We start from the raw sequence: 13,210 nt of genomic DNA on the forward strand, positions 1-13,210 counted from the left end.
AAAGTAACACAATCTGAGAAGCAGAGCAGTAGCCAAAACATGAAGATCAAATCACAAATCCCAAGCAAATCACGCCCTCACACGGGACAATCCCACTCATCCCCGACAATTTACATTCCGGTGCCCACGATCTAAACCGACCCAATGGGCATCTTCTCCGCCCCCCACGCACGGGACTGCTCCCGCCGCATGGTCGCATCCTCTTCCTCCGCCCACTCCAGCGACTCGTTGGGGAGCATGACGGCGCGATCGATGGCGACGGGGAGGCCCCGGTGGCGACCGCGCAGGGTCACCGCCGCCAGGATCAGCTTGCTGATGGGGTGCCAGGCGCCGCAGAAGGAGGCGTTCGAGCCCGGGTAGCCGACGCTGACACCCACGCAGCCGTAGGCGGAGACGGTCTCGAAGATGATGTTGAAGGTCGAGAAGGCGACGGGCTGCCTTGAGAAGTGGTCGGATTCCGCGACGCTGATCAGGAAGACGGCCAGCGCGATCCACCAGAGATCGTGGCTCAGCTGGGAGCGCAGCTGCTGGTGGACAAAGTAGCTCCGCGAGGCTTCGGGGCTGGATCCGTCCCGGCGGCCGAGCATGCGGTGTCGGATCAGTTGGATCACGAGGTTGGGCGGCGGGCGCGACTCTTCCTCGCCGTCGGTTGGTTCGTGGGCGTAGATGCCCAGGGACCGTTCTTCGTAGACATTTGTAGTTCTAGACGGTTGTAAGAATGGATTGACCCAGGTTTTGTGGGGGACGGCTGGACAAACCTCATAGTGAGCAGCACGGGGTATGCTGATACATACTATAGATAACGGTTAGTCTATGGCACAGCTAAGAGCTTTTTTGAAGAACGAACCATCATAAGAACTAAGAAATGTTAGCATTTGTTAACAATGTAAAGTTCAGAAAAGTGCCTACCATATAGAACAAGCAACCCCTGACGGAGATCGGCTATAGTCACAACATAAAAACCTCCCGCACGAACAGCTGCAGACAAAATCGCTTAGCCTAGGCTCAATGAACAAACCGTTTTGTGCAACTTACCAGAAGCCTGGAATAGACCATCGAGAACCCGATAGCCTGCGGGTAAGCTCTCAATCTCTTGGTTCCCAATGGCGAGAACCTCGAAGGCCGCCCAGTCTATAGCGTTGAAAATGATAATAGTGGCCAGGAGGAACCACGTATGGCGTCTCGGAAAGAGGTTGGTATACACCTCGACGAGGTTAGTCTATTATACATAGATGATTGTAAGTTGCACATACTCTTCGAGGATGATCAAGGATGAAGTCCAGAGTGACTCTCCACGTGGCCCACGATGGGGAGTTTGGCAGCCCGCATTTCATGACCCAGATAATGAAACGCAGGAAACACGGATAAAGAGTGTTTCCGGCCAAAATAAGGAAGCTCATGGTGAGCAATGGGTAAGCACTGATGATGGAGTCAGCTGACTTTCGAGCTACAACGTCACGATCAGTAGAAATACCTTCTTTGGAATGCAACCATGTTGGCATCCAATAGCGACATGCCGCTGTTGACAAAAGCGGATACCGCGAAGAAGGCGCCTGTCCAAAAAGGCGACAGCCCGTTCTCTCGAGCTTTTTCTGGGTGATTGACAGCGACCCAAGTGCCCATCCCACCCATTCCACAGATGACGAACACGACCCAGTACAGAGTCACAATGACCAGTAGAAAGGACACGGCTCTGTACTCAACGCCTCCTAGTTTCTCTCGCTCCTCGGGGGTAAGCCCGTGAAATTGAGAATTGCGTGAAATGAGGCCCTTAGACGCGAAATACTTCTGCGTTCCCTTCAAAATGCCCTTCAGCGCAGGCATACTGTTTTCTTCCTCCTCTCGCTGTGGCGACGGCGGAGCGACATCCCTAGGGTGATTGTTCAGATCCATACGAGCCCCGACCCCTACCATGGGAAAGACGCGATGGTGGTGCTGATGTCGGTTTTTCAAATGACCAAGAGTGACTTGGTCATCATCAATCCAATGGATCTGGTCCTCGTCTGAGGACGACGCGATCGCTTCTGCAGCTGTGACACGGGCTTCTGCCGTAACCTTGGATTTGTCAAGAACAAATTCACCTGACTTAAGTGACTGCTCATGCTCTTCGATCACATTCTCATTAATGGGCTCCAATCGAGCGATTTGGCTCGAATTCTCAGTTGACGAAGCGCTTCTTCTTTTACGCTCGTCCACGATGTGTGTGAACTTGGACTGGAAGGCATTTCTTCGAACGAAGAGCACCGTGATGGAGATCATAATTCCATGTCCCAGCAGGAGCAGCGCGAAGAGGATGGATTGCTGGAACGAATTCAACTTGGACAAATCCACCTGGTCAAAAGTCAGAGGATGTTCTTGACGGGGCTGGACCCGAGAAATGCTGAGAACGTACAGTATTCAGCCCAGCGCCAGTCATGGCACTGACGCACATGAATAAAGCGTCGACATAGGCAATACTGCGCGCAGGTGTGGCAGAACCCCAGAAGATAGCACTGCAGATCAAGGGCGTCGCAATGAAGTAGGCATAATGAAGCGTGAGGAAGTTAAAGGGCGGAAGCACCGCCATAATGCTCCGTCCGAGGAACCGTCGCGAGTCCCAGTCTGTGATGATGGCAAGTTAGCGATTGTATGTCAAGTCAACGCTGCTGATCCTTAGGGCGTCATGTTCTAGGGCTGTTCTAGCCTCCAAATCCTGCTTCCATCATTCCAGATGCAAGGGAAAGTGAGACAAAATATGGGGAGGAGATATATGGTCCCAATCCCATGCAAGGTCGAAACTTACTTGTCATCTTAATGGATCAAATTATCCGAGTATATTGCAATTTATAGATGGATGAATTAGGCCTCGCTGGCAACGAAGCAGGAGCCCTGGGCCTCGAGCTACCGGCTCCGTATATCGTAATGAAAACCAATCGAGCTTTGGTTGTTGAATGTCTCTTATTTGGTGATTGGAGGGGGGAGGGGAAGCGCACACCGCTACCCACAAGGACTTTGCAAAATCTGTATCAATCGTAATTTTATCCGAAATTTCATTGTTTGTATCCTTGTGTGATGCGCTGTAAAGCAGTTGAAAGAAGTCACCAACGGAGAGATGACTTGGAAAGTAGAGAAAAAGTGGTTGAATAGGTGCGGAATGGTGGTGGTGAGAATTGTGGGCGGAATTGTGGCGGTTGTTGTATAGTAGTTGTGATAGTAGTAGTGGTAGTAGTATAGGAGCGGCACGGCTAGCAGGGATCCGGAAATGCTAGTACTCAAGAATAATCGGCAGTTCCGTTATCGACAAGATTTAGACAGACAGTCAATTTGCAAGTGTAGTGTTTGAATCGCGTAGATCTTTGCAGAAAACTTCTTAGATGATCAAAGTTTGGGGATAATCGGGGGCAAAGCGTATGTTATTCCATTTTTAAAGACCTTCACGGTAGACAAGAATGAGTTGGTTGAAAGAAGAGTTACGAATTGGGAACTGGAAAAGTCAAGAGGGGAAAAGGAACAGAGCGAGCGAGAGAGAAAAGGGCAAAAAGTTTGGTGTGGAAAGGCGGCGGGCGTAGGCGGGCCGAGAATCCAGAACTAAAGGCGGACTTGGCTTCTTCACCAACCGTTGGGCCACTCGTAAGGCTGGCGATCGATCAAAATGAAACGGCCAATACACGTCACTCCAACCCTCGGCACGATGGAAAAATTCGATGCTTTTCGACTGGCTTAATTACTCAATTGCTCGAGTATTGTCTTCCAACTAATGGATCACACACATAACCACCCATATAAATCAATCAACTGGCCTCATTCAATTTCTCCAGTGTCTTGGACCACTTCGTGGCGAACCCAATGCCCACTTTTACCCCCCTTCTTCTCCAGTAACTTCACGCCACCGATCACCATGCCCTTATCCACCGCTTTCAGCATATCGTACACTGTCAAAGCAGCTCCCATCGTAGCAGTCATCGCTTCCATCTCGACCCCCGTTCGTCCCAGGCAGCTCACGGTAGCCGTGACGTGCATCGCCCCATGACCCATTGAGCCGTCCGATGCACGCGCTGCCGCAGCATCAGGGTCCAGTAGCTTCACGTCCACCTCGACGCCAGTGATGCCAATCCCTGGGTGACAGAGGGGGACCAGATCCGGGGTTTTCTTGGCAGCCATAATGCCGGCGATCCGGGCGACACTGAAGACGTCTCCCTTCTTTGTACCACGGCCCTCTCGTAGGATTTCCCACGGCCGCGGGTTGGAGAATTGCACCACACAAGTAGCGGTGGCTTGACGTTTCGTTACCGGCTTCTCTGCAATCTTGGTCATGTGCACGTGCTGCGAGCTGTTAAGATGAGGCAAGTCTGGATCAGAGGCTGTGGAAAGGGAGATCTTGGTGTCTTCTCTTTCCATATCTGGGTTTGTCCGTTGGGAGTCTGCAACAGACGGGTTGTCATTACGGGCACGAGAGTAATGTCGAACTTGCGCGGCAACCTGTGGACCAGAGGAGAGTAGGTGTACAGGAATCCTTCCCCATGCAGGTGATGCCAACCTGGTTCGTTGATTGTACGAAGAAGTGGCAGTGATCGGATTGCCCGTAATTCCATTATCTATAACCCATCCATCAGCACGCATCCCAAGATCTCAATCATCATATAGTTTCCAAAACCAAATCACAGCTATGAACCGCCTGATTCACGAAACAGACTGAGACACCTTCTACATGCAATGATCATAATTCATGAAAGTCATTCGCCCAAATGCAAATACCCAAAAGAAAAGGAGGCCGCGCCTACCCACCGATGAGGATCATAGGGCGGTTCTTCATGTTCTTCAACTCGCCCATGCCAGCATGTTTCGCTTTCTTGCGTTTTACCGCCATGCCAATGATATCGAGCAATTCTTGTTCTCGCCGTGGGACTTCAGTCGCGTTGGCCGCAGATTCCAAGAGTCGCAGATTCTTCATGGTGTCTTCATCAATAGGCTCGCCATTGTTCTCTTTCCTAATAATATCGCGGAGCGACACCTCTGCATTGCCAAACAAGCAGACCTTGAGGTTCCCGTCACAAGTAATGCGCAAACGATTACAGGTTCCGCAGAAGTTGTGGGTCATGCTGGTAATGAACCCAATACGACCCTGAAAGCCTGGTACTTGATACGTTTTGCTGGTGTCATTCTTATGATCTGCAACCTTCTCCAACGCGAGGTACTTCTCCCGAATGATAGCCAGCATCTCCTGGTAGGAGACCATCTTGCCCTGGCTCCATTTGTTGCCGTCAAACGGCATGTACTCGATGAAGCGCACTTCAATGGGATTTTCACGCCCCATTTCAATGAACGGGATGATCTCCCGGTCGTTGAGCCCGCGCATCACAACACAGTTGATTTTCAACTTGATTCCCGCCCCCATCTTGTTCATCTCGAGAATGCGGTCGATGCTCTTCATCACGGCATCGAAGCCCTTCCTCCTCGTCATGATCTGGAACTGAAAGGGGTCCAAGGTATCAAGACTGAGGTTGACTCCAGTAAGTCCTGCCTCGGCCATGGCGTCCAGTTTGCGGTGCAGGGAGATTCCATTCGTCGTTAAGCATAGCTCACGGAGACCGTTGTGCCGCAGCTCGCCGATGGACTGCATTAATGGTACGATATCCTTCCGGACGGTGGGCTCACCGCCAGTCAAGCGGATCTTTGTGACACCTTGCGCGACAAACAGCGACGATAGATAGACGATTTCGGGGGTGGTGAGGAGGCGGCTCGGTGGCGACAGCTCTATACCTTCTTCGGGCATGCAGTAGAGACATCGAAGATTGCAGCGCTCGGTCACGCTTATTCTGAGATAATCATGTTGGCGGTTGAAGCTATCAGTGAGGAACTCCGAGAAGGGTTTCGCGGACTTGAGAGCCGACAATCGCGATGCGGAGGACGTCGAGGACGGGGAGATTTCAGTAGTGGACAACGTTGTCGTGAGTGAGTCTGATGCGTTGGGTCGATCAACCGAGACTGGGTTCGAGGTTGTATTGTGCCTTCGAAAGTGTGGCCGAATAAGCGTGCTCGTTCGGGGACGACATCTGCGGGGAAGTGAGAGAAGGGGCGCAACTCCCCGCCTGCGCAACAAGAGTTCATTCATCCTCGACACGGATCTCGTTTCAGCGGGTATCAGATCCTGGCATCTTGCTGTACCTGCGAAGCGCTATACAGGTGCGGGTGCATGCAGGTGAAGAAAGCAGGGACTCGAGAGGTGTTTGTTAAATGAATGGCTGAGGGGGAATGTCTTATCATCGCGGGCGCTGGGATTCGCCGCCATCTCCGCGGGTTTTCGGGGTTTGCCGCTAACCGGTGGGTCACGTGCTATCAGTATATCTTTTCTTGACATCGACCATTTGACAATAATAACGTCGGATCTACTAAGCAGAATACTCGTATTAATGTGACTATCTGACCCCTTAGCACACGAAACTACAGAGCAGCCCCCTAGCTCATCGCTGGCAGCATTTTTTGAACTGCCTTCGCCAAGCTTCGTTCGTACTGCCACACACCTTCTTCTTGCTCTCGGAGCTTTCCTGATTTCAGTACATGTACGACACGTCGTTGGCTGGAGAATGTAGTCGATGCCTTGTCCTCCTCAGATTCCTCGTCTCTGCCCTCTTCCAGAGCTCGCTTGCCTTCAATCACGGAACGTACCATATATCGGTCATGGGACACAAGCAAGATAGCCCCATCGAAACTAGAAAGTGCAGCAGAAAGAGCCGTCACGGTATCGAAATCCAAATGGGTTGTAACTTCATCCAGTATTAATAGCTGTGGACGGGTCCAAATGACCCTCGCCAAAGCTAGTCGAACCTAATCGGTTAGAGTTGTTTAATTAACTATGGCAGAAGGTTGGGGTTTTGATATGTCACTTACTAGTTGGCCTCCTGAAAGTCGACAGACGGGTACATCAGACACAACTCTACCCTGGAGACCTAATGATGACAGAAGACCTCTGAGTTCGCCTTCATTGAGTGCGCCATTGACCTCTGATGCCATCAGCGTTAAAGCCGTCATATCAAGCTTCGACCGGCCTTGTTCCTGAAGCTCTTCGATCGAATGCTGTGCATAGTACCCGTGCTTCAGTCTCGGATGTCTCAATATCTTGCCATGTGTCGGTGCTGCGCTGCCAGTCAAGAGACGTATCAGCGTCGACTTTCCGCATCCGTTGAGACCCATGATGCCCACACGATCTCCCATGTGTATCACCAATTCGATACCATCAAGCACAGAAGCCTGCTGCTTGTTGTATCGGAACCCAATTCCTTCCATAGAGACCAAAGGACCGGGGAATCGTAACTCGGTTGCTGAGGGTAGAACAATGGACGGTTTTCTCTCGTCCACTGGCACCTCGATCTCTGCCCGCGCGGTCAGGTGAAAACCAACCAGGTCCCGATTCAGCTTGAAACGGCCGCCGTTGGCACTAACTTGTACGCCCATGCGATTGTCAATCTTCTTCTGTCGCGACTTGGCCTGACGTAATTTGTTCTCGTCACCTGTCTTCTTGCCTACCTTGATGTTCTCGCGGATGGTGGCCTCCATGTGTGCAGTTTGGCGTTCCTGTGCTTCCTTCATGCGGCCCCAGCGTAGCTTCTGGTCTTCGACGTCTTTCTCGTACGCAGACAGGTTTCCTCTGAAGTAGGTAAGCTTCTGGTCTCTGAGGATAATAATCTCCTCGCAGACGGCATTCACGAAATCTCTATCGTGCGAGACCATGAGAACTGTTGTATGCGAACTTTCACGGAGCCCTTGGAGATAGTTCTCCAGCCAAATGATTCCTAAGAGATCGAGATAGTTGGTCGGTTCGTCGAGGATCATGATATCGGGAGATTGTATCAACACGCTAGCCAGCATGCATCGCATCCGCCAGCCGCCGGACAACTGGCTAACAGGCTTGCAAAGTATCTCTTCGTGGAATCCTAAACCACGAAGGCTCTGACAAGCTTGCTGCTCAGTATCGACAAGCGTCATCTAAAGCATTCGGTGATCAGTAATGGTCAAGTTGAGATGATATCGAAACTCACAGCCTCAACCTTGGACTGCAACTCTTGCAGAACCTCCATTGCTGCTTGCGTGTCGTTCTGTATCGTGTCGACATCGATAGATTCCTTCGCCTGGTTTAACCTAGAGCAAGAAATGTCTTTAGCTCAATTCCTTCTTGACTCAGATCCTGAACGAATCCTGGAACTTACAACTCCAGCGATGCCTCCAATCTCGCTTCAGCGGATCTCAATTCTTTCCGTGCTTGTAACCCTCGCGCTCCACTCCTCAGACTGGCCATCTTCTGTGCTAGGAAGAGCTGCTTCTCCACATCATCATGGCGTACTGTGCGAATAGCCTTCACAGGCTGTAGCGGATCGTCGGACTCGAAACTCTTAGACAAGACTTGAAGGGTGTATAGGTCAGGAACACTGCGGCGCGGATACAAAATGCGAGGATTCGCGGGACTCACTATTCATCTTCTTCATGATCTCATTCTTATATTCATCGCCTGCCAGCACATACTCCACGACCGGTAGACGCTGTCTCTTGTCGCTCCTATCCTCTTGAGCTTCCTCATCACTGCCGTCATCCGTCTGCTGCAAGATAGCAATGCGCGTAGCATGTAGGATCCCAGGTACCAACTTGTCGGCGATAGCTCGCAGTAGTGCTATCGAAGATAAAATCAGTATTCGTTCATGGGCCGTCCTGCCACGGATGACCCGGGCCCGTGAGGACATTGGTAGACAACGCACTTGACTTTCCGGTCCCGTTACGACCTACTAGTCCATAGTGCAAACCTGCTTTGAGACGCAGATGCGCATCAGAGATCAGTTCCTTCGCTTCAGCCTTGGCCTTTCGTTTCGATTTGAGGTCTGTGGCGGCGGATTCGGCATGGTTTTGTGTCGATGATACCGCAATGGTGATTCCTTCTACATCCACCTATCGTAACCATGAAGCTAGGATTAGATATAAACGCTTGAATGCAGATAGACATGGGTGAGGAAAAGCTACCTCTTTTGAGGCTTGATCAAGGACGTGGAAGCGGGTTTGCTTGCAAGTTGCGATTATTGTGGGATGCATGATAATCATCAAGGTAAGGACAACAATGGTGAGGGTATATTAGAGATAAGAGAGTGAAATTTATCAAGCAATATTGATTCTCTTGTGAGTGGTGAACGCAGTGTCTCTGGAGATTGTCTCATGGTATGCTGCCTGTATATATACATCGTCCACGTAGTTCATGCAAGCGAGCAATGGACAATGTGAATCCCGTTGCCAAGTCTAAAACTCATTCAGCATTGACTAAGAAAATGATTCAGAGTGTTTCTCAAGGAGACTAAACTCCACTGTCTTGGTCCTTTGAGTCAACCGGATGTTAATCATTCTCTGATGATGTCTCTCTCAAGACTATGGAAAGTGCCGTCGGGGTCCGAAAGAGGAATAGCCGCTGCGTATCCATCATGGATTGGCTTTCGCCCCTTGACGGCCAAGGCTTTGCTCTGAACACAGGATGAGCACAGGGACTTTCCTGCAGCAGTCATTTTCCGGTCCTCTTTGACGTTGCCATTCATGTTGATGTGCATAGGTTGGTTCAGGAGAAGACTTGGGCGCTGTTCCATCTAGACTGAGTTTCAGGACATGGTTGCGAGTATTCGGCCAGTGTTGTATGAAAACAGGACCGACACTTCTTCCGACCTTCTTCTGAAAAGGATGAGTCAAGATCTCTCAAAGACGATATGCTGGTTTGCGTCAACTGGCGTACCATCATGGCTGCCTTTTAAGAACCAAGACAGTAACTGAGGCATGTTCTTCATGGACCACCGGGTAGCCGAAGTCGACGCGACAGACCAGAAGATGCAAAGAAGCGTTGATACCAAGCTGACTCGCTTAGATAAAGTAGGTTTCAGCGACGAAGAGAGTCTTTACTATGATCGAGCACCCAGCCATGGAACTAACTGGTGCATGTAAGGACAGTAGTTGACAAGCTGACTGAATATTGAAGAGCATCAAATGCCGCCAATGACTTAAAAGCAGATACCACAGTTTGTGTGTCCAAGTGAGATATGCACAGGTCAACACTAAACCAGCTCGAGTCTTGAATCTTGAAAGATGGCTCTTTGATCTCGTCGTTGAAGTTATAGCATTCCCGAAAGCCCTGGTGGTTTTGTTGAACCAGTCGAACATAAGAGGCCTCGAATCTGCCATGCATTGTCTATTGTCTCGCTACAAGTCAATCTACGTCTACCCCGGCCTGAGAACAATGAGTACCTCCATGCAGCTCGCTCACCACCAATGACGACATGTTCCAATGACATACTGCAATCTACACCTGCCTTACCGCATCAACCGTCTATCCTGTACTCCATACTGCATTGGACGTATTCGATCATTTCTCACGATCGAGCACACCCAAGCATAACATTATCCAACGTGATAATGATGATTGAAACAAGGTACTGTACCTAAGCTCTCCCATCGGCGACCACGGATAGAGGGCCTCGATCTCCCCGCGTGGCAACCGAACAACAAGAATGAGATCGATCGATCAGCCATCCGAGAACAATAAATGATATGATTCTTGCATCACGACGCCCCAAAGTCTTCTTTTCGACAAGTTTCAAAATCTGATGTCAAACGGACAACATCATGACTTCATCCTCGTTGCCCGGAACACTTATAAGGACCAGCTCAAGCATAACCAGAACCTCAATTTAATCCAAGGAATAACCAATCTATCCCAACATACCAAAATAACCTTACCACACGAGCCAACTATACACTATTTCACAAACCAACACCATGGCCTCCAACACCAACCCCGGAAACTTCTCCAACCGCTCCCACGAGGAGGTTCAGAACATCGCCCGCAAGGGCGGCCAGTCGAGCCACGCCGGCGGATTTGCGAGTATGGATCCGGAGAAGCAGGTATGTCCTGATCCCCCATCTTATCTCTACATGTCAAACCCGGGAACTCGACAATTCTAACAAAGTATCTCAGCGCAACATCGCCTCCCAGGGCGGCCACGCTTCCAGCGGAAGCTTCAAGCCCGGCGACCCCAAAGCCCGTGCTGCGGGACAGAAGGGCGGTTCGAAATCCCAGTACGACCAGGAGACTCCTGATGAGTAAATGCTGTGTCTAGTTGACGGGCGGGGACTATGATGATTGCTATGTTTTGAGATGCGATTGACGATGTAACAACATGATGTATGATATTGACTTTTGGACGGACGAATGCTACTATCGCCACTAATGTGAGCAAGTATTGATCTTTTTTTGTGTGTTTGAGGGAATTATCTGCATGCATTCCTGGTTCTGATTTGTGCGTCAGATGCAATTGGTAGATGAACATGGCAAAGTCAATTCGATTTCGATGGCAACAATTGAGTTACTTCAAAAAAGTTCTGCTGAGGTAATGGTGGAGAGATCTGCAATACGTCGTGAAGACATCACTCCTCCTACAGTTACCCCGAGCCCTTGCCGTTTTCGATCACTCCCGCTTTTCTCATCATCAGTAGGCAGAGGAGCATTCTCCTTCCTCGTCTCAGACTTTTTCTTCCCGCAACTGAGCGGCTTTGAATTGCAGTAATGAACTTTGTGTCTGTTGTGTGATGGTGGCAAGCCGCGGCTAGTATGGAGCTTTGTCGTATTCTGCTCAGCCACGAGAAACAAACACGTCCGACGCTTAGCTCGTTCTACGAACGATCAAATGTGTCGACTAGCTTGTACCTTTTGGGCATATGCACGGAAGTTTCCATTGACCAGCATGATCTGCCGATAGTCTAGTTATTTTTGTGATCTCTGCTCGCTTGGGCCAATGCGTCTTGAAGCAAACGACCGGGACCATGTGCCGTACAGTAAGTAGACCATGTACTAGTATTCTCCGGCGAGCAATAGCCGAAAGATGTGCCCATCAGAAGCCCAGATAGGCAAAAGGAACCCATGAGGATGGATCCATCGTGCAAGTGCAAGTTAGCCTTGTAGGGCCGAGTTCCAAAGACAGTCTCTGACCGGGACTGTGTCTGGACGGATGCTGCTGGCAGAACACTCTAGACCAGTTACGAGGCGTCAGCATAGGTCGAGATCTTTCATCAGAGATTTCCAGTATCCTAAGCCCTAGTCCATTAACGCTCACAACTGAGCATCGTTCAGGAAAGACTCCGCCACGTGAGTCTCTCTGCTCGTGCGAGAACAGTGTCAGGAATGAGCGTCTCGCCCGCAGATCGTTTCGGATAGTGTCAAAACAAAACTAGCTCATACACATAAAGTTCAAGGCTAGAATTGTCTATTGTGTGGTTGTGTGTGGTTTCTGTCTTCACGGCCGTACTGACTAAGCGGCAGGTGTGATGTTGTTTGGGATGGGGATTCGTCTCGATTTCCTAATAAGGTTATCGTGATGCTGCGGCTAAGGGTCAGTTTTGAGGCTGGAGGGGGTGGGTGGACTAGGGTCACGGTTCCATGAAGGGAACATTTTGGACCCCGCCGGCTTCAAGCCTACTCATAGTCTCATCCAAGCCCCCTTCTAGTGCGCCCTTCTAGAAGGTCGTCTAAACACGGAAAGGATGGAGGTCTGGATTTTGGCTAGGCCAATATTTGATCTGAGTTTGCAACATTGTTTGTGTATTCTTCGGTTTCGAGGCTCGACCAGGAAATAGATTTTTGATTAACGGATGAGACTTATTCCACTGTGCCAGCTTAGTCTTACGAAGTTTTTGTCCAAGATTGGTCTGTGGTATCAGGTTGGCACGTTTTGGATTATTGATACGGCCGGCCGAAAAGCCTCTTGAACAATATGATCTTGCAAAACGCTCGGGAAGGTCTGCTCGAATGGGATACCATCTGATAGCCTAGGTGAATCAATTGCAGTGCTGATGCGCCTGGTGTCACAACTCTACACATAATACGGAGTAGGGCCGAGTGACTTGCTAGGCTGGAACCTGAAACGGGCCCCAGAATAAGGGGTAGGCGGGATTTTCTGGCTTCTGCGCTGCTGCTAGACGAGCAGTGGGGCCCGAAGCGACGGGAGAGGTGCCAGTAAAAAGCAATAGCGCCGAGATTGACGCCCATGCCCGGAAAAGTTGAGCAAATTCGATACGTGAGGGCGAACGGAGCAAGAATTAGCCCTAATCCGAAACGGGCGTCAAGGGCCGATTTTCTGAATGGTGCAGAGTGGCTAAGCCGCTAGGCCCGCGTTCACCCGCCAAGCTTTTCTCAGTGGGAACTGGGAAAAAGACACTT

The 13,210-nt window shown here is 50.3% G+C and overlaps 5 protein-coding genes across 5 annotated transcripts; 1 reads left to right on the forward strand and 4 right to left on the reverse strand.

Moving 5' to 3' along the window:
* Positions 1 to 131: 131 nt before the first annotated feature.
* Positions 132 to 2,789, reverse strand: BO72DRAFT_457893 (putative potassium transporter; the record flags this gene model as incomplete). The annotated part of the gene is made up of 9 exons (XM_040946355.1): positions 132 to 702; positions 759 to 793; positions 848 to 858; positions 910 to 978; positions 1,036 to 1,219; positions 1,254 to 1,419; positions 1,475 to 2,331; positions 2,393 to 2,601; positions 2,783 to 2,789. 9 exons carry the CDS (start codon positions 2,787 to 2,789, stop codon positions 132 to 134), a joined length of 2,109 nt encoding a protein of 702 aa, XP_040802449.1.
* A 991-nt stretch (positions 2,790 to 3,780) lies between these two features.
* BO72DRAFT_375702 (cyclic pyranopterin monophosphate synthase) lies at positions 3,781 to 4,377 on the reverse strand (the record flags this gene model as incomplete). The annotated part of the gene is made up of 1 exon (XM_040941187.1): positions 3,781 to 4,377. One exon carries the CDS (start codon positions 4,375 to 4,377, stop codon positions 3,781 to 3,783), a length of 597 nt encoding a protein of 198 aa, XP_040802450.1.
* Positions 4,378 to 4,543: 166 nt separating this feature from the next.
* On the reverse strand, positions 4,544 to 6,215 carry BO72DRAFT_447109 (molybdopterin cofactor biosynthetic protein). The gene has a single exon (XM_040944454.1). The coding sequence runs from the start codon at positions 5,750 to 5,752 to the stop codon at positions 4,757 to 4,759; it is 996 nt and encodes a 331-aa protein (XP_040802451.1). The 5' UTR covers positions 5,753 to 6,215; the 3' UTR covers positions 4,544 to 4,756.
* An 85-nt stretch (positions 6,216 to 6,300) lies between these two features.
* On the reverse strand, positions 6,301 to 9,336 carry BO72DRAFT_426883 (ABC-F family ATP-binding cassette domain-containing protein). The gene is made up of 7 exons (XM_040942965.1): positions 8,986 to 9,336; positions 8,727 to 8,913; positions 8,444 to 8,641; positions 8,184 to 8,376; positions 8,016 to 8,115; positions 6,868 to 7,962; positions 6,301 to 6,804 (listed from the first exon to the last, which is right to left on the reverse strand). The coding sequence occupies exons 1-7, from the start codon at positions 9,061 to 9,063 to the stop codon at positions 6,436 to 6,438; spliced, it is 2,220 nt and encodes a 739-aa protein (XP_040802452.1). The 5' UTR covers positions 9,064 to 9,336; the 3' UTR covers positions 6,301 to 6,435.
* A 1,437-nt stretch (positions 9,337 to 10,773) lies between these two features.
* BO72DRAFT_495180 (general stress protein) lies at positions 10,774 to 11,101 on the forward strand (the record flags this gene model as incomplete). The annotated part of the gene is made up of 2 exons (XM_040948524.1): positions 10,774 to 10,899; positions 10,973 to 11,101. 2 exons carry the CDS (start codon positions 10,774 to 10,776, stop codon positions 11,099 to 11,101), a joined length of 255 nt encoding a protein of 84 aa, XP_040802453.1.
* Between the last annotated feature and the right edge of the window lie 2,109 nt (positions 11,102 to 13,210).

Source organism: Aspergillus fijiensis (genome assembly GCF_003184825.1).
Source record: "Aspergillus fijiensis CBS 313.89 unplaced genomic scaffold BO72scaffold_17, whole genome shotgun sequence".
NCBI lineage: Eukaryota > Fungi > Ascomycota > Eurotiomycetes > Eurotiales > Aspergillaceae > Aspergillus > Aspergillus fijiensis.

Coding starts and splice junctions, on each gene's coding strand:
- BO72DRAFT_447109 (XM_040944454.1), bottom strand. CDS start 5,752: ATGCCCGAAGAAGGTATAGAGCTGTCGCCACCGAGCCGCCTCCTCACC.
- BO72DRAFT_426883 (XM_040942965.1), bottom strand. CDS start 9,063: ATGATTATCATGCATCCCACAATAATCGCAACTTGCAAGCAAACCCGC. Junction 8,116..8,183: donor TTGGAGGCATCGCTGGAGTT/GTAAGTTCCAGG, acceptor TTCTTGCTCTAG/GTTAAACCAGGCGAAGGAAT. Junction 6,805..6,867: donor GACTTTCAGGAGGCCAACTA/GTAAGTGACATA, acceptor CTAACCGATTAG/GTTCGACTAGCTTTGGCGAG.